A 27535-nucleotide genomic window follows, 5' to 3' on the forward strand; every position below is an offset into this window, starting at 1 on the left:
AAATAAATAAATATAAATATAAATAAATAAAAAAATAAAACAAAAGAAGTGGGAAAGAGGAGACTGGGGCTCGTTATTCTGCAATGGAACCTCCTGTTCCCACAACAATAGAGACACAGCAACTTGCAGACCCCACACACGATTGGAGTTGGCATTGTGTAAAATGGGCCAGAACCTCATTTCTGATGTTTAATCATTTCAGTTGTGCCCCTAATTTTCTTTCCTCAGTTCCTGGTACATAGTGGATAAACACACAGATAGGTTATGCTAGAGCAGGAATTTCTAGATAAAAAGAGAGCTCATAATTACTTTCATTTCTTAATATCTATGAGCTATTTTGTATAAAGATTATATACTCTTTATTTTGTCCTGTAGTCATGGAAATTCATCATTCTTGGCGGAGTGCTACAGTTTAAATTTTCCCTTATGTTCACTGAAATTTGGGGATATATTTAATCAGTTAAGTCACTGTACAGAGATGAATAGTCTTTAAGACAGACTTACAAAGAGAGAGAGGCCAGAGAGGTTTCAAAAATAACTTTAATTATTTATAGCCTGAATGACTCCCTTCTCTTTATTCATTCATTTAGCAGGTATTTATTGAGCACCTATTTTGTGTCAGACACTGTTCTAGGCTTCTGGGAAATGTCAATGACCAAATAAAGATGTCAATGACCAAATTACCTTGCAGAGCTTACATTTGAGGGGGAGGAGTTAGATGATAAACAATACAATAATAAGTAAATGATATGATAAGTTCTGTGGGAAAAAAATCAAAACTAGAGCAGAGTTAGGGAGAACAGGAAAACTGGATTTGGGAACAAAATTGCAATTTTTTATTTTTTTGAAACAGGGTCTCATTCCTATAGTCCAGGTGGTAGTGCAGTAGTCCAATTATGGCTCATTGCAACCCCGACCCCCTGGGCTCAAATGATTCTCCCGCCTCAGTTTTTGATTTTTTGTAGAGACGAGGTCTCAGTATACTGCCCAGACTGGTGTTGAACTCCTGGGCTCAAGGGATCCTTCCACCTCTGCCTCTCAGAGTGCTGGGATTACAGGCATGAGCCATGGCACCCAGCCAAAATTTCAATTTTAAGTAATACAGTCAGCTGCATTGAGGAGGCTCCCAAGAGGGAAATGACTTGATTGAGGTCTCTTGGCTAGTCAGGGAGCGATAGAGTAGGATTTGATCCTGAGGTTGACTCAAATGTCCTTGCTTTTTCTGAAGGGATACATGACAGTGATAGGCGGTCTCAGGAAGGACTTGACCTACTTTAGTTAGCCGTCATTCAATGAGGCCAAGAGGGTAGACAGGGAGCAGGAGGAAGGCATCTAAAGAAATACAGCTGGGCACAGTGGCTCACACCTGTAATCCCAGCACTTTGGGAGACCAAGGCAGGTGGATCACGAGGTCAGGAGTTCAAGACCAGCCTGGCCAACATGGTGAAACCCCGTCTCTTCTAAAAATACAAAAAAATAGCTGGGCGTGGTGGCAGGCACTAATTATCCCAGCTACTGTGGAGGCAGAGAATTGCTTGAACCCAGGAGGAAGAGGTTGCAGTGATCCGAGATTGCGCCACTGCACTCCAGCCTGTGTGACAGAGTGAGACTCCGTCTCAGAAAAGAAGAAAAGGTGCATCTCAGAAAAGAAAGTGTAATCCCAGCATTTTGGGAAGCCGAGGCGGGTGGCTCACGAGGTCAAGAGATCGAGACCATCCTGGTCAACATGGTGAAACCCCGTCTCTACTAAAAATACAAAAAATTAGCTGGACATGGTGGCGTGTGCCTGTAATCCCAGCCACTCAGGAGGCTGAGGCAGGAGAATTGCCTGAACCCAGGAGGCGGAGGTTGCGGTGAGCCGAGATCGCACCATTGCACTCCAGCCTGGGTAACAAGAGTGAAACTCCATCTCAAGAAAAAGAAAAAAAAAAAGGAAAAGAAAGAAAGAAGTCTAAGAAATCTAGGTACTTGGCTGGAAGGTTTGGGCTGAGCATAACTTTTAAAATGACATGGTCTAGCTGGGCATGGTGGCACTTGCCTGTAATCCTAGCTACTCAGGAGGCTAAAGCAGGAGAATTGCTTGAACCCAGGAGGTGTAGGTTGCAGTGAGCTGAGATCGCACCATTGCACTCCAGCCTGGGCGACAATGAACGAAACTCTGTCTCAAAAAATAAATTAAAAAATTAATTAAATAAAAATGACATTGTCAAAAGCTGGAAGGGAGGATATATAACTAAGGGAAAATATGAAAGGATAGTGAGTCTATAGTATTGTTTTAGAAGAAAAGCATTCGGATACACCTTCCAGAGCTATTAACTCTCCCTCAAAGCACACTCTTGGAGACTGGATTTCTTAGAACTGCAGACATGTGCAAGGTATTTCTTGAAGGATTTATTTTAGATTGAGGAGATTTAAAAGGCTGACACACACATAGATTTTTGTTGACCAGGTCATATAAAAGCTGTAATTCAGTAAAACATTCCCATTTTTTGGTTTGAAAATTTTCAGGAAAGACTGTTGTAAAGAATTAATTAATTACTTGGTATATTCTCTGGAGTTTTTGGCAAAAAGAAGAAAAAAAAACTAAACTAAACAAAAAAAAAAGAATTAGTCTTTCATGCAGTGATCACCCCAAGGCTCCTGCATTTCAGAGGATAATGTGTATTTGAGATGAAAGAGATGGTTTCTACTGAGAAATTTGACCAACAAAGGGGCCTTTATGCAATTGTTTTGTTTGTGAGTTCTGGAATTAATCTTACAGTACCACCAAGATCTGGGTAAACCTAGCCAAGTAAATGATTTCTAGACAGAAAAAAGAAATCCAGAATTCATGGAATACATTCTGAAGGACAAGCTCAGTTCTTAAAAACTGTTACGCCTTATGACTTTAGAATCAAATAAAAATGAGTGTTAGATATCTTTTCCTCATTTCTTTGATGATGAGTAAGGCCTGAATATGTTAAGCAATTTGACCAAGGTGACTTGGGTAATTACTTAAAGTGCTAACTCCTTGGCCAGTGCTTATTGTAGTTCAACGGAGTCCCATCATACATACATTGAATTTCTGTCAATTTCAATTACTGCATATGGCAAAAAAGGAGAAAAATACTGGAAAATTTTATTTTCATATAGTTTATCACATATATAAAATATTCATATGTCCATATTATCTATGTAATATATATAAAATATTCACATATCCATATGATTTTTTTTGTTTTTTTTTTACATATGTCCTTTAAACCAATGCAGTACATATATCCATATGATTGTATAGGGTTGTATACATACAATCATGTACAGTCAACCCTCTGTATCCATGGGTTCTGCTTGGTGGATTCAATTCAACCAACCACAGATTGAAAATATTTGGGAAAAAAAACAAGAAAACAATATAACAATACAATATAATATAAATTTTAAAATATGGTATAACAACTATTAACATAGCACTTGCGTTGTAGTAGGCATTATAAGTAATCTAGGGATGATTTAAAGTACACATGCTCTTTGACTTATGGGTTTATCTGGACATGATTCCATCACGTCAAGGAGCTTATTGAACGCTGGTTGCTTTTGCACCATTGTGAAGCTGAAAATCATAAGTCAGGGACAATTTGTAGACAGGAGGATGTGTGTGGGTTATATGTAAATACTATGCCATTTTATTTGAGGGACTTAAGCATCCACAGACTTTAGTATCCTGGATGTAGGAGGTGGTCCTGGAACCAGTCCCCCTTGGATACTGAAGGGTGACTGTATACATTAAGTGTAACTTAAGAGGTTTCCCGGGGTAATTTTGGCTATAAATGATTTGCATTCCATGTAGAAATTGAAAACTTAATCCCCTCCTAATAAAGCACAATGCCTTGATTTCCATATTCCATCCATCATTATATTACAGGTCAAACCATGTCCCTCAAACATGACGTCATGTTGTAAGAGCTAGATTTGACTCAGTTTAAAATGCATGTGTGATTTTTGTCATAAACACCAGCAAAGTAAAGGGGTTCCATTATATTTATTCATAGAGTAGGGTTGTGCTAATTTTGAATTCAGTGGGGAGAAAGGGGCCCCCTGGGCTGACCCTTCTTTGGGTGGTTTTAACTGTCACTTCAATCATCAAAAGCTCTGCAGGTGTCTGATGCGGGGCCTGTGCAGGGTTTCTCTTTTCTCTAGTTCTGACCAGGTGCCCACCATTCCAGGATAGCTCTCCTGCCAGTTCTGCTCTCCTCTCCACCTCACTGTCTTTTTCCTCACTTATTTCTAGCTCCTCTTCCATATCAGTCTTATAAATGGGTATACAATCATGTGTAGCAGTTTCCGGTCCTCTTCTCCTACCTGAATAGGACCCACTAGAATAACGGCACAACTTCACATGCATGCTTTTTCATGCACTCAAAAGAAACATGTGGAAAATATAGACCATTAGAATCAGTCTGTTAGAACTTTGAGATACTTTATAGGTCAGCTGGTCCAAATGCCTGACTCTAAAGATCTCAAAAGTGAGACCCAGAGAGGATTTTCAAGGTAGTATGACTTTAATGGCAGAGCTTCTCTCACTACTCTTTTAGCTCTTACAGAAGTTTCAATAAAGAAACATTAAAGCCCAGTGTGGTGGCTCACGTCTGTAATGCCAGCACTTTGGGAGGCCCAGGTGGGAGGATCGCCTGAGGTCTGGAGTTCGAGACCAGCCTGGCCACCATGTGAAACCCTGTCTCTACCAAAAGTGCAAAAAATTAGCCAGGTGTTGTAGACTCTTCTTATTTATTTATTTATTTATTTATGTTTAAGTGCATTTTAGGTTTTGGGGTACATGTGAAGAACATGCAAGATTGTTGCATAGGTACATACATGGCAGTGTGATATGCTGCCTTCTTCCCCATCACCTATATCTGGCATTTCTCCCCATCTTATCCCTCCCCAACTCCCCACCCCTCTACTGTCCCTCCCCTAGTTCCCCACCACAGACCTCAGTGTGTGATGCTCCCCTCCCTGTGTCCATGTGTTCTCATTGTTCAACACCCGCCTATGAGTGAGAACATGCGGTGTTTGATTTTCTGTTCTTGTGTCAGTTTGCTGAGAATGATGGTTTCCAGGTTCATCCACGTCCCTACAAAGGACACGAACTCATTGTTTTTTATGGCTGCATAGTATTCCATGGTGTATATGTGCCACATTTTCCCTGTCCAGTCTGTCATCAATGGGCATTTGGGTTGGTTCCAGGTCTTTGCTATTGTAAACAGTGCTGCAAAGAACATTTGTGTGCATGCATACTTATAGTAGAACAATTTATAATCCTATGGATATATACCCAGTAATGGGATTGCTGGGTCAAAGCGAATTTCTATTTCTAGGTCCTTGAGGAATCGCCACACTGTTTTCCACAGTGGTTGAACTAATTTACACTCCCACCAACAGTGTAAAAGTGTTCCTATTTCTCCACATCCTCTCCTGCATCTGTTGTCTCCAGATTTTTTAATGATCGCCATTCTAACTGGCGTGAGATGGTATCTCAGTGTAGTTTGATTTGCATCTCTCTGATGACCAGTGATGATGAGCATTTTTTCATATGTTTGTTGGTCTCATGTATGTCTTCTTTTGTAAAGTGTCTGTTCATGTCCTTTGCCCACTTTTGAATGGGCTTGTTTGTTTTTTTCTTGTAAATCTGTTTTAGTTTTTTGTAGATTCTGGATATCAGCCCTTTGTCAGATGGGTAGATTGCAAAATTTTTTTCCCATTCTGCTGGTTGCCGATTCACTCTAATGACTGTTTCTTTTGCTGTGCAGAAGCTGTGGAGTTTGATTAGGTCCCATTTGTCTATTTTGGCTTTTGTTGCCAATTGTAGCACGTCTTTTCAATCACAGCTATTTGGGAGGCTGAGGCAGGAGAACCACTTGAACCCGGGAGGCGGAGGTTGCAGTAAGCCAAGATCATGCCACTGCACTCCAGTCTGGGTGACAGAGCGAGACTCTGTCACAAAAAATAAAAGAAGAAGCATTACAGATAAATGAGAACCACAAAGAGGGAGCTTCCAATTCTTATGAAAAATATTATTTTGGGGTTTTTTTTTTGAGATGGTGTCTTGCTCTGTTGCCCAGGCTGCAGTGCAGTGGCATGAACATGGCTCCCTGCAGCCTCAACCTCCTGGGCTCAAGCAGTCCTCTCACCTCAGCCTCCCAAGTAGCTCGGAACACATGTGTGCACCACCACAGCTGGCTAATGTTTATTTTTCAATTTTTTGTAGAGATGGGGTTTCACCATGTTTACCCAGGCTGCTCTTGAACTCCTGGGCTCAAGTAATCCTCGTGACTCAGCCTCCGAAAGTGCTGGGATTACAGGCATAAGCCACTGAAATATGGTGGCAGAAAAATGTTCTTAAAAATTTGGATCTTTAGTCCTGGACATCATGTCACCTGTATTTGCCTCTCCTGGGCCCCAAAGGAAATGTTGCACTAATACAACACTTGTGGATTTAGGAGAACACATTGTGGAAACTAGTCAGTTGCTAAATGTATTGCTGAAGCTGAGAATGTACTTATCATGGAGGGGGCAAAAGGTGAAGGAGATGCTTTAGGAGATACCCTCAGATGAACACGTTTCCACATTTGTGTTGGGAAACAGCAAGGGCTTCCTCAGGCTTGTGCTCAAGAGGACAAAAACCTGGCTGAGAGCCACAGCAGAGATCTACCTTACCTCTTTGAATATGTTAAGATACTTCTGATGTGTGATCATTGTGGGGAGTTGATTTCGCCCCTGAATGTGACAGTGAAGTTCTTATTTATTTATTTTGAGATACAGTCTCGGTTGCCCAGGCTGGAGTACAATAGCGTGATTTTGGCTCACTGCAACCTCTGCCTCCTGGGTTCAAGCAATTCTCCTGCCTCAGCCTCCTGAGTAGCAGGGATTGCAGATGTGTGCCACCACGCCTGGCTAATTCTTCGTATTTTTAGTAGAGATGGGGTTTCACCATGTTGGTCAGGCTGGTCTCAAACTTTTGACCTCGTGGTCTGCCGGTCTTTGCCTCCCAAAGTACTGGGATTACAGGCGTGAGCCACCATGCCCAGCATGACAATGAAGTTCTTTTAAGAGAAAAGAACCTTGTAGCTTCAACAATTGTCAAACAATTGTGATGGAATTTTTAAAGGGGGGGACAAGAGCTGATTCTTGGTTATTGCTATTGCTGTATTGACTGTTCATGGAGGAGATGAGTATGAAACAGTGTTGTTTTTTGTTCCTTTTTTTTTTTTTTTTTGAGACAGGGTCTCCATCTGTCCCAGGCTGGTGTGCAGTGGAGTGATCATGGCTCACTGCAGCCTCGACCTCCCAGGCTCAAGCGATGCTCCCAGCTCATCTCCCTACTAACTGAGACTACAGGCATGTACCACCATGCCCGCCTAAGTTTTGTATTTTTTGTAGAGATGAGGTCTTACCATGTTGCCTGGGCTGGGGTTGAACTCCTGGCCTCAAGTAATCCTCCCACCCTGGCCTTCCAAAATGCTGGGATTACAGGTGTGAGCCACCATGCCAGGCCTGAAACAATTTTTAAGGAAGAATGAGAAGTACTTTGGGATATCTTGAGTTAATATTTCTGGCAAATAAGTTGGAATCTAGAAAGATGTACTCTTGTTTGGAAGTTATGGCCAAATCTGGTTTCTTGTTCCAAGGTTATTGATATTCTGTGGAGTGATCCCAGAGGCAAAAAAGGCTGTTTTCCAAATACGGGTCGAGGAGGAGGCTGCTATTTTGGACCAGATATTACTTCTAAGATTCTTAATAAATTCCAGTTGAAGATGATCATCAGGTCTCATGAATGTAAGCCCGAAGGGTATGAAATCTGTCATGGTGGGAAGGTAAGCTAAAATTGTTGACATCCAATGGACATCCTCCCCCCAAGCACAGTCTTTCCTTCACAGAGTATGTCTGACCTAGAAGCCCTTGAGAAGATGTCTTCCCTAGCACCAAACAGAAACCAGAGAAGGCGGGGTCCATCTAGGTTGTCTGAAGGGGCCTTACTGTCCCTTGTCCTAAAGGATATTTCGTTCATTTCCCTGATCTTCCATAATCCCAGAAATCCTTTTAATTTTTTTTTTTGAGGCGGAGTCTCGCTCTAATCACCCAGGCTGGAGTGCAGTGGCATGATCTCAGCTCACTGCAACCTCTGCCTCCTGGGTTCACGTGACTCTTGTGCCTCAGCCACCCAAATAGCTGGAATTACAGGTGTGCGCCACTATGCCCAGCTAATTTGTATAATTTTAGTAGAGACGAGTTTTCACCATGTTAGCCAGGTTGATCTCAAACTCCTGACCTCAAGTGATCTGCCCACCTCAGCCTCCCAAAATGCTGGGATTACAGGCATGAGCCACTGCGCCCGGCCCCAGAAACAGAAATTCTGATACATGGCAGTAAGAAGACACACAGAAAGGCTTGGTTCTTTACTACTTGTAAGGCAACTGTTCCATACGGTGGGGTTCAGAATATCCTTTTCCTCACAGAGCGCATAAAAGGCAGCAGTGAATCCAGTTTGCTCTTGCACTTTTTACATGTTCCCTGTGCTGGGCCCAAAACACAAAACACACTTGCCTTCAGCTCCCTGAGTAGGGACCTCCAGCAGGTTGCTCACTATAGTCAGTTTAGCTGCAGCTGCTAAAATGGAATGTGTAGTGTTCCTTCATAGGTGTCTGATAAGGCTAAAAGAGGTGAGGACCAAGGAGCTAATTTCTTGTCCCAAGTTTTTCTGGGATGCACTCTTTTCTTTTTCTTTTTTTCCTTTTTTTTGGTTTCATATGGGAATCTCACTCTGTCGTCTAGGCTAGAGTGCAATGACACGATCTTGGCTCACTGCAACCTCCGCCTCCCACATTCAAGAGATTCTCATGCCTCATGCTCCTGAGTAGCTGGGATTGCAGGCACCTGACACCACGTCCAGCTAATTTTTGTATTTTTGGTAGAGACAAGGTTTCATCATGTTGGCCAGGCTGGTCTCAAACTCCTGACCTCAGGTGATCTGTGCGCCTCAGCCTCCCAAAGTGCTGGCATTACAGGTGTGAGCCACCGCGCCCGGGCTGGGATGTACCTTTTTCTGTAGTGAACAGCAATAAAGAAAAATGGATACCAAATTATGTGGCATTTCCCGCTGTGTCAGCACTTTGCTTTTCTGAACTCTATTAATTCATTTTCAGCTCATACTAACATTGCAAGATGAGTAAGGCAAGTATCATTTAGCATTTCTTTGTAATAAGAAAATAGATAGAAAACAGCAGTGGCTTGTCTGAAGTGACATTCTCATTGGGATAGAACAGGGCCTAAGCCAGGTTCCCCGTAACCCACAAACATTGTCCTCCCATATTCTACCATAGCCCCAAGGCTGGTTCCTTCACAAGATAGTGGTTGTGGTCCCTTATTCTAACCACTGCATCTCTGCCCTTAAAGCACTGACTTGCTGGGGCCCTGAACCCTCTAAATCACTCAGCTCCAACCAGAAGAAAAAAACTGAAATACTAGGCAAATTTTGTTCTGAATATTCAAGTATTACAAGGCAAGAAGATAGGGGATTTATCCCTTGGAAAAAGAATTTGCAAAATCAGGCCAGGTGCAGTGGCTCACACCTGTAATCCCAGCACTTTGGGAGACCGAGGCAGGCAGATCACAAGGTCAGGAGTTTGAGACCAGTCTGATCAACATGGTGAAACCCTGTCTCTACTGAAAATACAAAAATTAGCCGGGTGTGGTAGGGTGCATCTGTAATCCCAGCTACTCGGGAGGCTGAGGCAGGAGAATTGCTTGATCCCAGGAGGCAGAGATTGCAGTTTGCTGAGATTGCACCACTGCACTCCAGCCTGGATAACAGAGCGAGACTGCGTCTCAAAAAAAAAAAGCAAACTCAGACGTTAAAGAGGATTCTGAGATTTGGCACTGAAATTGTACACAGGATTACAGGGCATGCACTGAGGGTGTTGGCTGAATGGCCAGGCATCAGTGCTCCTGGGGACACTCAGTAGTAGCCTTGCTTTCCTCCAATGCAATCACAGGAAATCACATCAGACGTGGATGATTTGCAGAGATTATGAACTTTCTTTGATGTTTACTTTTTAAGAATTGAGCTATTTCTGACTTTATTGAATGACCTTTTGAGAATTAATTTTGCGTGAACCTGACCCTCTTTTTCTTTAACCAGGTTGTGACTATATTTTCTGCTTCTAATTATTACGAAGAAGACAGCAATCGAGGAGCTTACGTCAAACTATGTTCTGGTAAAAATCCTCTATTTTTCCAGTACCAAGTAACTGATGCAACGTGCTTTCACACTCTTCACCAAAGGTGGGTATACTCTACAGAGAATACCAAGCATTGGTATCATGGACCCATTAGAACCAGTCCCAAATCACTAAGAGCAGTGAGTGAAGACAGCCATTTATAGGTTACTCATTAGTGTCAACAAAATGGAAATCGTTCCAGACACCAAGTGGTGAATGCACTCATATTTGAAACAAAAAGGAGCAATTTTAAATTCATACATCCTTTGTTTTTTTTTGAGACTGAGTCTCACTGTCGCCAGGCTGGAATGCAGTGGCCCGATCGCAGCTCACTGCAACCTCCCGCCTCCTGGGTTCAAGTGATTCTCCTGTGTCAACCTCCTGAGTAGCTGGGACTACGTGCCACCACACTAGCTAATTTTTTGTATTTTTAGTAGAGATTGAGTTTTACCATGTTAGCCAGCATGGTCTCGATCTCCTGACCTTGTGATCTGCCTGCCTCAGCCTCCCAAAGTGCTGGGATTACAGGCGTGATCCACCGTGCCCAGCCCATACATCTTTTTAGATAGATAAGGCAGTCAGTCCCCAGAAACATAACTGAATGCAAAGAAAAGAAGATTCCCACACCCACTCAGTCCCCTAACCTACAACCTTCTCTTACCCACAAAGAGCCCTGTCTGGTTTTGCCCCAGAAGTATATGTGACTCAAATAGTGTCTCTCTCCATATGATGGCATTCATAGCTTATCTTCCTATCTTCCTTTTCTCCCTTTAACATTATCTTTTTAAGATTTTTTTTTTTTTTGAGACAGAGTCTCACTCTATGGCCCAGGCTAGAGTATAGTAGCGTGATGTTAGCTCACTGCAACCTCCTCCTCCCCAGTTCAAGCAATTCTTCTGCCTCAGCCTCCCCAGTGGCTGGGATTACAGTCATGTGCCACCACGCCCAGCTAATTTTTGGTATTTTTAGTAGAGACAGGGTTTCACCATGTTGGCCAGGCTGGTGTTGAACTCCTGACCCCATGTAATCAGCCCACCTCAGCCTCCCAAAGTGCTGGGATTACAGGTGTGAGCCACTGTGCCTTGCCTAAGATTTTTTACATTATAGAACTAACATGTTAGTTAACAACTGAAAAAAAAAAAAGCAAAGAAGAATAAAGAAAACGTTAATGATCTCCTTTCCCTTCTCAATTATCCTTTTCCCCAGAGGTAATTAAAACTAGCAGCTAACTAGTTTTAATTACTAGACTAAAACTAGACCTAACTCATTCATTAGAATTGCCCCTTCCATCCTCGTATTGCTCCTACAAAAATAGACGAGCAATTATTCAGTCATTGAATTTAAAAAAACCTTTGAGTACTACCATGTGTCAGATACTGTTCTAGGCATATATAATACAAGATAGGCCCAAGTCCCCTCATCGAACACATATCTCAGAGTGAAGAGAAAGATGATAAACAATGTATATACTTTTTTGATTTTTGAGAAGGAGCCTTTCTCTGTCACCCAGGCTGGAGTGCAATGGCATGATCTTGGCTCACTGCAACCTCCGCCTCCTGGGTTCAAGTGATGCTCCTGCCTCAGCCTCTTGAGTAGCTGGGACTACAGGCGTGTGCCACTGTGCTCAGCTAATTTTTTTATTTTTAGTAGAGATGGAGTTTCACCATGTTGGCCAGGCTGATCTTGAACTCTTGACCTCAGGTCATTTGCCCACCTCATCCTCTGAAAGTGCTGAGATTACAGGTGTGAGCCACTGCACCCAGCCTGTACACATATTTTTTTAAAGAAAGATAGAATCACACTGCACACTGTATTCTGCAACTGAATTTTCCCCTAAAAATTATATCATGAACATCAACTCAAGTTAGTAAAGATAGACCTAACTCTTTGGTACATGCATAATATTCTGTAGTATACATGTACCATAACAATTATGGAGCAACTAAATCTTATCCAGTTGCTAGACATCCAGATTGGTTCCAGGATTCTGCATTTAAAAACAATGCTATAACTAGCGTTCCTACATATGAGGAACTCATACAACTCAACAGCAAAAAAAAATCCAATTTTTAAAATGGGCGAAGGACTTGAATAGACATTTTCCCAAAAAAGACATACAAATGGCCAACAGGTTTATGAAAAGGTGCTCAATGTCACTCATCATCAGGGAAATGCAAATCAAAACCACAATGAGATACCATATCACACCAGTTAGAATGGCTGTTAAGAAAAAGGTAAGTGTTAAGTACAGGCACAACCATCTGTTTAAATGGTTGGCCAGGGTGTGGAGAAAGGGAACGCTTGTACTCTCTTGGTAGGAATGTGGATTATTATAGCCATTATAGAAAACAGAACAGAGATTCCTCAAAAAGATAAAAATAGAAGTACCATATGGTCCAGAATCCCACTACTGGGATTATGTATCCAAAGGAAATGAAATCAGTATCTCGAAGAGATATTTGCACTCCCATGCTCAGAGTGACATTATGACATTACCATATCTTGACTATCATGAGATAGTCAAGATATGGTAACAACCCAAGTGTCCAGCAAGACAGAGAAAGAAAATGTGACTGATGTAGGTGAGTGGATTTATATATTACATTTACATTATATATATTGTATATATCACATTATCTGTCTGTCTATCTATCTATCTATCTAGTCATTCCTTGATATTTGTAGGGAATTGGTTCCAGAAGCCCTCTCAGATACCAAAATCCCTGTAGGCTGAAGTCCCTTATATAAAATAGCATAAAACCTATGCAGATCCTTCCATATACTTTAAATCTTCTCTACATTACTTATAACACTGAATGCAATGTAAATACTATGTCAATACTTGTTATACTGTATTGCTTAGGGAATAATGACAAGAAAAAGCCTGTACGTGTTAAGTACAGGCACAACCATCTGTTTAAAAAATAAATTTGGCCAAGCACAGTGGCTCATGCTTGTAGTCCCATCACTTTGGGAGGCTGAGGCAGGAGGATCACTTGAGCCCAGGAGTTCAAGATTACCTGGGCAACATGGTAAGAACCCGTCTCTACAAAAAAATATAAAAATTAGCTGGACATGGTGGTGTACTCCTGTAATCCCAGCTACTCTGGAGGCTGAGGCAGGAGAACCACTTGAGCCTGGGTGGTCAAGGTTGCAGTGAGCCAAGATCATGCCACTGCACTCCAGGCTGGGCAACAGAGTGAGACCCTGTCTCAAAAAAAAAAAAAAAAAAAAAAAAGCCATTGATTAGAAACCCACAGATACAGAGGGCTGATGGTACATGCATAATGGAATATTATTCCAACATAAAAAAGAAATCCTGACATTTATGACAACATGGGTGAACCTGGAAGGCATTTTGCTAAGTGAAATAAGTCAGACAAATGCTGTATGACATCACTTATATGTGGAATCTAAAAAAGTTGAACTCATAGAAACAAAGAGTAGTTTGTGGTTGCCAGAGGCTGAGAGGTGGAGGATATCTGGAGACGTTGGTCAAAGAGCATAAACTTTCAGTTATAAGATGAATAAGTTCTGGGGATCTAACATACTGCATGGGGACCATAGCTAATAGGAATGTACTGTATACCTGAGGGGTCGGGGGAGAAGAGAACAAAAATAAAAACAAAAAAACAAATGGATCAGGTGCAGTGGCTCACGTCTGTAATCCCAGCACTTTGGGAGGCCAGGGCGGGCAGATCACGAGGTCAAGAGATCAAGACCATCCTGGCCAACATGGTGAAACCCCGTCTCTACTAAAAATAAATTAGCCTGGTGTTGTGGTGCACTACCTGTAGTCCCAGCTACTTGGGAGGCTGAGGCAGGAGAATCGCTTAAACCCAGGAGGTAGAGGTTGCAGTGAGTCGAGATCGTGCCACTGCACTCCAGCCTGGCAACAGAATGAGACTCCATCTCAAAAAAAACCAAAACAAAAACAAATGAACAAAAAAAGAATGTATTGTACACCTAAAATTTGCTAGGAGAGTAGATCTCAAATGTTCTCACCACACATACACATAACTATGTTAGGTGACAGATGTATTAACTGACTCGATTGTGGTGATCATTCCATAATATATATATCTGTATATAAAATCATCACATTGTATACCTTAAATATATATAATTTTATTTGCCAGTTATATGTTATAGTTTTATGTCAATAAAGCTGGAAGAAATTCCTCTGCGTGTATACATATATCCATAAGTTTTAGTGACTTTTTAAATATAAGATTTTAAAATGTAGAATCTATGAAATTTATGTTTAAAATTTTAATAGCTACTTCAGAAAGGTTATAACAGGCAATCTGAAAATAACATACCATATTTCTTTATAATTTTATGATAATTTTTGGAGTTTTACCTTTGTTTAGAAAATTTCTTTCTCTGTCTCTGTCTCTCTCATACACATATCTCAAATTCTCAAATTTAACAGCTACATTGCGATGTAATTTACATACTACAGAGTTTACTCATTTACAATTCAATGACAGTATATTTACAGAGTTGTGCAGCTATCACCATTATTTAACTTTTGAACATTTTTCCCATCCTAAAAAGAAAACTCATAGCCATTGAGCAGTCATTTCCCAGTCACCTCCTCCCATCACAGCCCTAGGCAACCACTAATCTATTTTCTGTCTGTGGATTTGCCTATTCTTGGCATTTCATATAAATGAGATTGTACAACATGTGGTCTTTTGTGGCTGGCTTCTTTCACTCAGCACAATGTTTTCGAGGTTATTCATGCTGTATTCTATATCAGTACTTCATTCCTTTTTATGGGTGAATAATATTCCATTTTATGGATAGACCATATTTTGTTTATTCTTGAGTTGACAGACATTTAGGGTGTTTCCACTTTTTGGCTATTATAAACAACAGTGTTATGAACATTCATGGGCAAGTTTTTGTGTGTACATGTTTCAGTTCTCTTGAGTAAATACTTCATCATGGAATTGCTGGGTTATATGGTAACTCTGTGTTTAACATTTTGAGGAACTTGCAAACTTTTTTCCCAAGGGGCTGAATAATTTACCATTTTCAGCATGAGTGTGTGAGGATTCCAAGTGTTCTACATCATTGCCAGCCCTTGTTATGATCTCTCTCTCTCTCTCTCTTTTTTTGAGACAGAGTTTCACTCTTGTTGCCCAGGCTGGAGTGCAGTGGCACAGTCTCAGCTCACTGCAACCTCCACCTCCCGGGTTCAAGTGATTCTCCTCCTCAGCCTCCTAAGTAGCTAGAATTACAGGCACTCGCCACCACACCCAGCTAATTTTTGTATTTTTAGTAGATATGGGGTTTCACCACATTGGCCAGGCTGGTCTCGAACTCCTGACCTCAGGTGATCTGCCCACCTTGGCCTCCCAAAGTGCTGGGATTACAGGTATGAGCCATCACACCTGGCCTGATCTCTCTTTTTTATTATTGTTCTCTTAGTGGTGTAAGGTAGAATCTCATTGTAGTGTTGAGTTGTATTTCCCTAATGATTAATGGTATTGAACATCTTTCCATGTGCTTATTGGATGTTTGTATGTGCTTCCATGGATGTTTGTATGTGCTTTCATGGATTTTTTATTGGATGTTTGTACGTTATCTTTGGAAATACTGTATTTCAGATTCATTTTCCATTTTTAATTATCACTTTATTTTTACATTGCCAGAGTTCTTTATATACACATCATATATATATATATATATATATATATATATATATATATATATATATTTGGAGACAGGGTCTTACTCTGTTGCCCAGGCTGTAGTGCAGTGGTGCAATCACAGCTCACTGCAGCCTTGGCCTGCAGGGCTCAATTGATCCTCCTGCCTCAGCCTCCAAAGTAGCTGGGGCTACAGGCACAAGCAGCACATTTGGCTAATTTTTGTATTTTTGTTGAGACAGGGTTTCACCATGTTGCCCAGGCTGATCTTGAACTCCTGGGCTCCAGCAGTCCACCCACTTTAGCTTCTCAAAGTGCTAAGATTCCAGGCATGAGCCACCACGACTGGCCACTTGTTTGATATTTGATTTGCAAATATTCTCTCCCATTCGGTGGGATGTCTTCTCCCTTTCTCTATGATATTATTTGTAGTGCAAATGTTTTTTTCATTTTGAAGAAATCCAATTTATCTGTTTTTTTTTTTCTTTTGTGGCTTGTGCTTTTTTGGTGTTGTATCTAAGAAGGCATCGCCTAACTCAGAGTCATAAGGATTTATTCCTATGTTCTTTTCTAAGAGTTTTATAGGTTTAGCTCCTACATTTAGGTTTCGGATCCATTTTGAGCTAATTTTTTTTTTTTTTGAGTTGGAGTTTCACTCTTGTTGCCAGGTTGGAGTGTAGTGGCGTAATCTTGGCTCAGTGCAACCTCCACCTCCCAGGTTCAAGCAATTCTCCTGCCTCAGCCTCCCAAGTAGCTGGGATTACAGGTTTCCACCACCACGCCTGGCTAATTTTTGCATTTTTAGTACAGATGGGGTTTCACCATGTTGGCCAGGCTGGTCTCGAACTCCTGACCTCAGGTGATCCACCCACCTTGGCCTCCCAGAGTGATGGGATTACAGGCATGAGCTACTGCGCCCAGCCGAGCTAATATTTGTGCATTGTGTGATTTATTATTTTACATGTGGATATCCAGTTGTCCCAGAACCATGACTTGAAGACTATTCTTTCCCTCTTGGAACTATTGTCAAAAATCTGTTGACCATAATGTAAAGGTTGGTTTCTGGCCTTGAAATTGTATGATATTTGTCTATGTCTATGTCTATCCTATTGCGAGTACCACACTGTCCTAATTATTGTAACTCTACAAACTTACTACAGTTTTAAAACTGGTAAATGTGAGTTAAACTTTGTACTTCTTTTTTTTTTTTTTTTTTTTTTGAGATGGAATTTCGCTCTTGTTACCCAGGCTGGAGTGCAATGGTGTGATCTTGGCTCACTGCAACCTCTACCTCCTGAGTTCAAGCAATTTTCCTGCCTCAGCCTCCCGGGTAGCTGGGACTACAGGCACGTGCCACCATGCCCAGCTAATTTTTGTATTTTTAGTAGAGACAGGGTTTTACCATGTTGACCAGGATGGTCTCAATCTCTTGACCTTGTGACCCACCCACCTTGCTTTGGCTATCGTGGGTCCCTTGCATTTTCATGTGAATTTCAGAATCAGCTTGTCAATTTGCAAAAATACCAGCTGGGATTTTGATAGGGATTATGTTGAGTTCATAGATCATTTGAAGGCTATTACCATCTTAACAATATTAAGTTGTCCAATCCATGAATGTGAAATATTCTATTTATTTAAATCTTCTTTAATTTTCTTCAATAATATTTTGTACTTTTCAGTATACAAGTCTAGGACTTATTTCGCTAAATTTATTTCTAAATATTACTTTTGCTGCTATAGTAAATGAAATTGTTTTTCTTCTCTTTTCATTTTTCTTTTTTTTTTTTGGAGACAGGGTCTTACTCTGTCACCCAGGCTGGAGTGCAGTAATGCGATCATGGCTCACTGCAGTCTCAACTTCCTGGGCTCAAGTGATCCTCCCATCTCAGTGTCCCAGGTAACTGGGACCACAGGCATGCACCACCACACCTGGCTAATTTTTTCAATTTTCTGTAGAGACAGGGTCTCACTATGTTGCCTAGGCTGGGTCTCGAACTTGGGCTCAAGTGATCCTCCAGTCTTGGCTTCCCAAAGTGCTGGGATTACAGATGTGAGCCACTGCACCTGGTGTGTTTTCTTTTCTTTTTTGAGATAGAGTCTTGCTCTGTTGCTCAGGCTAGAGTGCAGTGGTGTAATCTCAGTTTACTGCAACCTCCGCCTTGCAGGTTCAGGCAATTCTCCTGCCTCAGCTTCCTGAGTAGCTGGGACTACAGGCATGCACCACCATGCCCGGCTAATTTTTGTATTTTTTAGTAGAGAAAGGGGTTTACCATGTTGGTCAGGCTGGTCTCAAACTCCTGACCTCGTGATCCACCCGCCTCGGCCTCCCAAAGTGCTGGGATTACAGGCATGAGCCACCGCACCTGGCCCTGTTTTCTTAATTATATTTTTATATTTTTGATCTCTAGTGTATAGAAATACAATTGATTTTCGGATATTGATCTTATACAATCTTGATGAACTTGTTAGTTTTAATCTTTTTCTAGTAGAGTCCTTGAGATTTTCTGTATACTAGATCATATCTGTTAATGGAGATAGTTTTACTTCTTTTCCAATCTGGATTCCTTGTATTTATTTTTCTTGTATAATCATCCTGGCTAAAACCTCCAGTACAGTGTTGAATAAAATTGGTGGGCGGATATACTTGTGTTATTTCTGACATTAAGGGGATGCATTCACTCTTTCACAATTTAGTATGATGTTAGCTGTGTATTTTTGTAGATGCCTCATCAAGTGGAAGAATTTCCTTTCTATACCTAGTTTGGTTAGTGTTTTTATCATGAAAGAGTGTTGAATTTCATCAGATAAATTTTTCTGCATCTATTGAGGTGATCATGTGATTTTTGTGATTTTTTAAAATTTCAACTTTTATTTTAGATTCAAGGAGTACATGTGCAGGTTTGTCATACGGGTATATTGTGTGATGTTGAGATTTGATGTATGAGTGATCTCATCACCCAGGTGGTGAGCATAGTACCCAATTAGTTGTTCAGCCCTTGCCCTCCTCTCTCCCTCCCACTCTGGTAGTTCCCAGTGTCTGTTGTTCTCATCTTTATGTCAATGTGTACCCAATGTTGAGCTCCCACTTACAAGTGAGAACACATGGTATTTGGTTTTCTATTCCTATGTTGATTCACTTAGGAGAATGGCTTCCATCTGCATCCATGTTGCTGCAAAGGAAATGATTTTGGTTTTTTTTTAATGGCTGTGTAGTATTTCATGGTGTATATGTATTGCATTTTCATTATCCAGTCCACCATTGATGGACACCTAGGTTGATTCTGTGTTTTTGCTATTGAGAATAGTTCTATGATGAACATACAAGTGCATGTGTTTTTTTGGTGCAATGATGTATTTTCCTTTGGGTATATACCTAGTAATGGGATTCCTGGGTCCGATGGTAGTTCTAATTTTAGTTCTTTAAGAAATCTCCAGGCCAGGCGTGGTGGCTCATGCCTGTAATCCCAGCACTTTGGGAGGCTGAGGTGGGCGGATCACCTGAGGTCAGGAGTTCGAGACCAGCCTGACCAATATGGTGAAACCCCATCTTTAAAAAAGAAAGAAAAGAAAAAAGAAATCTCCAGACCAGGCACGGTGATTCACACCTGTAATCACAGCATTTTGGGAGGCCGAGGCGGGAGGATCACAAGGTCAAGATATTGAGACCATTCTGGTCAACATGGTGAAACCCCGTCTCTACTAAAAATACAAAAATTATCTGGGCATGGTGGCGCACGCCTGTAGTCCCAGCTACTCGGAAGGCTGAGGCAGGAGAATTGCTGGAACCCGGGAGGCAGAGGTTGCGGTGAGCTGAGATCGCGCCATTGCACTCCAGCCTGGGCAACAGGAGCGAAAACTCCGTCTCCCAAAAAAAAAAAAAAAATCTCCAAACTGCTTTCTACAGTGACTGAACTCATTTGCATTTACACCAGCGGTGTATAAGCATTCCCTTTTCTCTGCAGCCTTGCCAATATTTGTTACTTTTTGACTTCTTAATAATAGCCATTGTGTGAAAGGGTATCCCATTGTGGTTTTGATTTGCATTTCTCTCATGTTCACTGATGCTGAGCATTTTTTCATGTTTGTGGCCATTTGTATGTCTTGTTTTGAGATGTGTCTGTTCATGTCCTTGGCCTGCTTTTTAATGGAGCTATTTGATTTTTTCTTGTTGAATAGTTTAAGCTCCTTATAAATTCTGAATATTAGACCTTGGTCACATACATAGTTGGTGAAGATTTTCTCCCATTCTTGAGGTTGCCTGCTTACTCTGTCAATACTTTCTTTTGCTATGCAGAAGCTCTTTAGTTTAATTAGTTCTCATTTGTCAATGTTTATTTTTGTTACAATTGCTTTTGAGGATGTAGTCATAAATTCTTTGCTGAGGCTGATGTCCAGAAGGGTATTTCCTAGGTTTTCTTCTAATTTTTTTTTTAACTCTTTATTTTTTAGAGACTGGGTTTCTCCATGTTAGTCAGGCCAGTCTTGAACTCCTGACCTCAGGTGATCCACCTGCCTCGGCCTCCCAAAGTGCTGGGATTACAAGCATGAGCCACCATGCCCAGCCTAAAATTTTTATAGCTTGAGGTCTTATATTTATTAATAAGTCAAATCCATCTTGAGTTAATTTTTGCATATGGTGATAGGTAGAGGTCCAGTTTCATTCTTCTGCATATGAATAGCTAGTTATCCCAGTGTCATTTATTGAATAGGGAGTCCTTTCCCCATTGTTTATTCATCCTGTGTTAATATGGTATATTACATTGGTTGATTTCAGATATTAGACAAAGCTTGTATTCCTAGAGTAAATCCCACTTACCCATGGTGTATAATCCTTTTTATATGTTGCTGTATGCTGTTTGCTAGTATTTTGTTGTAGATTTTATATCTATATTCGTAAGAGATAATGGTCTGTAGTTTTCTTGTGATCTTTATCTGGTTTTTTATCAAGGTAATACTAGCTTCTAAGTGGGCAGTATTCCTACCTCTTTTTCTAAGAGTTTGTGAGTGATTGGTATTAATTCTTCCTTAACTGTTTCGTAGAATTCACCAGTGAAGCCATCTGGCTTTGGACTTGTCTTTGTGAATCATTTGATTACTTAGTCTTTTTACTTGTTACAGGCATGTTCAGTTTTTCAGTTTCTTCCTAGTCAGTTTTGATCATCTGTGCCATTCTAGCAATTTGTCCTTTTCATCTATGTTATCTAATTTGTTGGTCTACAATTGTTCTTAGTATTTCTTTATAATCTTTTTTACTTTTGTAAGGTCAGTAGTGATGTCCCCTCTTTTACTCTTGATTTTAGAAATTTAAGTTTAATTTAAGTAAAATTTAATTTCTTTAAAAAATTTAAGAAATTTTTTTCTTTTTTTCTTTGACATAATGAAGGTTTGACAATTTCGTTGATTTTTCAAAGAACCAATTTTTAGTTTTGTTGATTTTTCTTTATTATCTTTCCATTCTCTATTTCATTTCTTACTGCTCTAATCTTTATTATTTCCTTTTATCTGCTTATGTTGGGTTCAGTTTACTCTTTTTTCCAATTTTTAATTTTATTCTTATTATTTTTATTTTTGAGATGGAGTTTTGCTCTTGTTGCCCAGGCCAGAGTGCAATAGCATGATCTCAGCTCACTGCAACCTCTGCCTCTTGGGTTCAAGAGATTCTCCTGCCTCAGCCTCCAGAGTAACTGGGATTACATGCCCAGCTAATTTTGTATTTTTAGTAGAGATGGGGTTTCACCATGTTGGTCAGGCTGGCCTCGAACTCCTGACCTCAAGTGATCCACCCAAAGATCACTTGAGGTCAGGATAATCTTGGTCTCCCAAAGATTATAGGCATGAGCCACCACATCCAGCCTTTTTCCACTTTTTTTTAAAGTGGAAGATTATGTTATTGATTTGAGATCTTTTTTCTTTTTTAATATAGGCATCTACAGCTATACATTTTCCTCTAAGCACTACTTTAGTGTATGCCACATGTTTTGGTATGTCGTATTTTCATTTTCACTCATCTTAAAGTATTTTCTGACTTCTCCTCTGATTCCTTCTTTGACCTGTTGGTTATTTAAGATTTTGTTGTTTAATTTCCTTCTATTTGTGACTTGCCCAAATTTCTTTCTGTTGTTAATTTTTAATTTACTTATTTTCCCAAATTACTTTCTGTTATTAATATACTTCTTTCAATAAATTCCTATTGTTTTCAAAGTAAAGATACTTTGATCTTAATCCTTTTAAACCTATTAAGGCTTATATTATGGCCTAGCATAAAGTCTACTGTGGAGAATGTTCCACATATACTATAGAAGAATGTAATTCTCAGGCCGGGCACAGTGGCTCACACCTGTAATCCCAGCACTTTGGGAGCCCAAGTCAGAAGGATCACAAGTTCAGGAGTTCAAGACAGCCTGGCCAATATAGTGAAACCCTATCTCTACTAAAAATATAAAAATTAGCTGGGCATGATGGCGCATGCCTGTAGTCCCAGCTACTCAGGAGGCTGAGGCAGAAGAATCTCTTGAACCCTGGAGGCGGAGGTTGCAGGGAGCCAAGATAGTGCTACTGCACTCCAGCCTGGGTGACAGAGTGAAGACTCCATCTCAAAAAAAAAAAAAAAAAATGTAATTCTCTTGTTGCTGGGTGGAATATTTTATATACATCCGTGGAATATTTTATATACATTCGTGAGGTCTAGTTGGTTTCAGTGCTGTTCAAGTCTTCTAAGTCCATGTTGATTTTCCACCTTGTTGTTTCATCCATTACTGAAAGTCGACTGTTGAAGTCTCTATATTATTGTTGAATTGTCTATGTCTTCCTTCAGTTCTGTCCATTTTTGCTTCATGTAGTTTTGGGCTCTGTTGTTAGGTTCTCATGTGTTTATAATTATTATATATATATATATATATATATATATATATATTTTTTTTTTTTTTGAGATGGAGTTTCGCTCTTGTTGCCCAGGCTGGAGGGCAATGGCATGATCTCGGCTCACCTCAACCTCCACCTCCCAGGTTCAAGAGATTTTCCTGCCTCAGCCTCCTTAGTAGCTGGGATTACAGGCATGCACCACCATGTCCGACTAATTTTGTATTTTTAGTAGAGATGGGGTTTCTCCATGCTGGTCATGCTGATCTCGAACTCCCGACCTCAGGTGATCCACCTGCCTTAGCCTCCCAAAGTGCTGGGATTACAGGCATGAGCCACGGAGTCTGACTGTTTTATCTTCTTGATGGACTGTTTTATCATTATAGGATATCCCTCTTTGTCTCTGGTAACAATTTTTTTCTTTTCTTTTTTTCTTTTTTGATATGGAGTTTCGCTCTTGTTGCCCAGGCTGGAGGCTGGAGTGCAATGGCACAATCTCGGCTCACTGCAACCTCTGCCTCCTGGGTTCAAGCGATTCTCCTGCCTCAGCCTCCCAAGTAGCTGGGATTACAGGTATACGCCACCACGCCCGGCTAATTTTGTATTTTTAGTAGAGACAGGGTTTCTCCATGTTGGTCAGGAGGGTGTTGAACTCCCAACCTCAGGTGATCCTCCCACCTCAGCCTCCCAAAGTGCTGGGGTTACAGGCGTGAGTCACCACGCCCGGCAACAATTTTTGTCATTAAAGTCCATTTTGTCGTTATTGGTACGGCCACTCCAAGCTCTCATGCTTGCTGTTTGCATGGTATTTTTTTGCATCCTTTTCCTTTTAAACTCTTTGTATCTTTGAAACTAAAGTGTTCTCCTGTAGACAACATATAGTTGGATCTTGTTTTATTGTTTTTATCCAGTTTCACAATCTCTGCCTCTTAATTTGATTACTTAATCCATTCTCATATGATGTTATTACTGATATGCTTGGATTTACTACATCTACCATTTTGCCATATGTTTGTGTGTGTGTGTGTGTACACACAAAAAATACAAAGAGGAACAAAATAGTCATTATGTATGTGTGTGTGTGAATATTTTGTTCCTCTGTTCCTCCTTTATTTGAAAATTTATTTTTGTAAGTGGTCTGAGGTAGAGGTTGAAGTCCAGGTGGTTAGCTAACTGTGCTAGCACTCTTTTTAAAATGGCCCTTTTCTACTGAATTGCAATACCTCTGTATTATATATATTATTCTCATACATAGTTTGATATATTTATAAAATTTCTGTTATGTTCTATTCATGTATCAGTCTTCTCTTGTCAATATCTGTTGTTTTATCTCGGTAATTTAATGATAAATTTAAATATCTGGTATAGTAAGTTCCTCTTTATTTTCCTTTTTTTCAAATGATTGTTCATGTGAATTTTTGACATTCAAAAGAAAATACTATTTGTAATCCTTTTAAAACTTCACAAAATGCATGTGTGCATGCACACATACATCTACATACACATATAGATACATATGCATATGTTTACCATCTAGTAACGATATGTGTGAATCTAGGCAACTCATTTAAAGTAAAAATTCATAAATAGTAATATTGCACATTAAAATGAAACACAACAGGATGATTTATGTTACTTTCACCTAATTATTTTTTTCTTTACATAGAGTGAGTACTGTAGAAAACAGTGCCATCAAGATATTAAGAGAGAGAATGATTTCACGAAAAACTGACCTCATTTGTGCTTTCCAACATCAAGACCGCAGAAAATCAGGTAATAAAATTGTGTAACACTTACCGTTTCTTAACACACCAAGTTACATACAGATCACTTTTCATTTTCTTTGCTTCCTTAGGATGTCAGTTTTCCATTTTTACTAAGAAGGAAGAATAGAGATAAAAAATATATAATCCATTATTTGTGCAAAAAAGGGCAGATTTCTCCCTTTTAGCAAGCTATTTTCAATTTGGAAAACTAACACCAACCCTGAATTAAACTTCTATTCTGATAGTATGATAGACTAGACATTCTGGGGGGCCTTCCTATTAACAGACAGCTAGATTCTGGAGGATACAGAATTTAATGCATTTACCAGCCTCATAGTAAGCTGACTCTTCCAGCTGCATCTTCACTCTCCATGAAAGATGATTCGAAACCACATGTGGGAGCATGGAGCAACAAGAAAGCACAAAAGGCTAGATTGTCCTGGGGCCCAGTGCTGATATTGGTATAGCAATGAATCCTGAGACTAAATTATAATATAGTAGAAAGATGGAAAAATTGCATTTGAGACCTCCATTATCATGCTTGCACCCTCAAAGTGGCTAAAGTTGTCCTAAGTCTGTAATGCTCCCTGGCTCCTGGCAAGCAAATGCAAATTTATCTTTGAGGGAAGCATCCCCAGTTTTGGCCACTCATATATCCGAGATTAAGATCAATTCACATGAGCTCACAATAAAAAATTACCAAACAAGGATACAAGCTACCATGAATGAAAGTCAGCAGAAACAACAGTTAGTTCCCTGAGGATATCAGATATTAGGATTATCAAATAAAAAATATGTTTAATGGAACTATGAAATCAGAAACATGCATTTGGGAATGATTTGAAGAACTAAATAGATAGAAAATGTACTTGTTAAAAAAAGAAAAAGCATAATGGAGCGGTTAAATAGAAAATTAGACACTACTCAAGAAAGAATTAGAGAGATTAGGAGTTATAAACAGGTCAGGCACAGTGGCTCACACCTATAATCCTAGCACTTTGGGAGGCCAAGGTGAATCACCTGAGGTCAGGAGTTTGAGACCAGCCTATTCAACATGGTAAAACCCTATCTCTACTAAAAATACAAAAAAAAAAAAAAAAAAAAAAAAATTAGCTGGCTGTGTAATTACCCAGGCACCTGTAATCCCAGCTACCTGGGAGGCTGAGACAGCAGAATTGCTTCAACCCAGGAAGCGGAGGTTGCAGTAAGCCGAGATCGCACCATTGCACCCCAGCCTGGGTGACAAGTGAAACTCCATCTCAAAGAAAGAAAGAAAGAAAAACAAAAACAATTATGAACAGTAAAACGAGAAGTTTACATACACCTACTCAGGGTACTGGGAGGAGAGAATAGAATGTAAGAGACCATATATTTGACATGGTAATGGCTGAGACATTTCCAGAATTGATAAAAGACTCAAATTTATAAAGAGGAACAGTGATTCACAAGTAGAATAAATAAAGTTAAATCCACACCTACACACATTTGTGGTGAAACTCCAGAGCACCAGTGGCAAAGAAAAACATCTTTAAAAAGCAGGCAGAGAGGAAACACATATTGCTACAAAGAGATAACAATTAGATTGATAGATTTCTCAACAGTTGCAAAATTAGACTGTAGAATCATATACACAAAACATTAGAAGTTAAATTTAGAAAAAGATATGCCATGAAAACACTAACAAAAATAAAGCTAAGATAGCTTTATTAGTGTCAGTCAAAGTAGACTCTAAGGAAGCATATATTGCTAGAAAGGAAGAAGAACACTTCATAATGATAAAATATTAATTATGCCAATTGAATCCATTCTAAATGTGTATGTACCTATTAATATAGCTTCAAAAATATTCGAAACAAGAACTGACAGAAGAAAAAGTAGAAGTAAAAACATCTACCACCATAGTGGGAGGTTTTAATACTCCTCTCTCAGGAACTAAAAAAACAGATAAAAGATTAGCATACTTTTTTCTTAAAAGATGACAGGGCTGGGCGCGGTGGCTCACACCTGTAATCCCAGCACTTTGGGAGGCCGAGGCGGGTGGATCACGAGGTCAAGAGATCGAGACCATCCTGGTCAACATGGTGAAATCCCGTCTCAACTAAAAATACAAAAATTAGCTGGGCATGGTGGTGCACGCCTGTAATCCCAGCTACTTGGGAGGCTGAGGCAGAAGAATTGCCTGAACCCAGGAGGCAGAGGTTGCGGTGAGCCGAGATCGCGCCATTGCACTCCAGCCTGGGTAACAAAAGCGAAACTCCATTTCAAAAAAAAAAAAAAAAACGATGACATCGAACTCAGCACCCAACATTTCAGAATGCATATTCTTATCAAGCACAAATGGATCATTTACAAAAAGTGACCACACACTGCAACATACAGTCAATGGGTTCTGAAGTACCGGAAACATTACAAAATAAATGATCTGACGTAGTGACTTGAGCTACAACTCAATAATATAAGATAGTCATAAAATTGCCCTTTGGCTTGGAAATGAGAAGTAAACTTATAAATAATCCTTGGCTCAAAGAGAATCACAGTGGAAATTAGAATGCTGAAACTGAATGACAATGAAAATGCAACTTATTAGAATTTATGGGATGCAAATTAGAAAAGCATTGATGATAACCTTAAATGTAAAAGATGAAGTTATGATTAACAAAGTAAAAAAAAGGTTTTTTTGTTGTTGTTGTTTTGGAGATGGAGTCTCCCTCTGTCACCCAGGCTGGAGTATAGTGGTGCAATCTCGGCTCACTGCAACCTCCGCCTCCTGGGTTCAAGCGATTCTCCTGCCTCAGCCTCCCCGAGTAGCTGGGACTACAGGTACACACCACCAAGCCCAGCTATTTTTTTTTTTTTTTCATTTTTAGTAGAGATTAGATTTCACCATGTTGGCCAGGCTGATCTCAAACTCTTGACCTCAGGTGATCTGCCTGCCTTGGCTTCCCAAAGTGCTGGGATTACAGGTGTGAGCCACTGCGCCTGGCCAAAAAATGGT

At 40.1% G+C, this 27535-nt stretch overlaps 1 protein-coding gene across 9 annotated transcripts in view; it reads left to right on the plus strand.

The window, feature by feature from the left end:
- PPEF1 (protein phosphatase with EF-hand domain 1) overlaps positions 1-27535 on the plus strand; it is a 164724-nt gene that overhangs the window by 130812 nt on the left and 6377 nt on the right. For all 9 annotated transcript variants that reach the window (XR_013531532.1, XM_078362843.1, XM_078362844.1 and 6 more), the window contains 3 exons: positions 7668-7853; positions 10178-10320; positions 24441-24547. Coding sequence is in view for 8 of the 9 variants with exons in the window: in XM_078362843.1 (XP_078218969.1) it covers positions 7668-7853; positions 10178-10320; positions 24441-24547 (436 nt within the window). In the remaining variant the exon portion in view is untranslated. The remainder of the gene's footprint in view (positions 1-7667; positions 7854-10177; positions 10321-24440; positions 24548-27535) is intronic.

Source organism: Callithrix jacchus, chromosome X (assembly GCF_049354715.1).
Source record: "Callithrix jacchus isolate 240 chromosome X, calJac240_pri, whole genome shotgun sequence".
Lineage (NCBI taxonomy): Eukaryota > Metazoa > Chordata > Mammalia > Primates > Cebidae > Callithrix > Callithrix jacchus.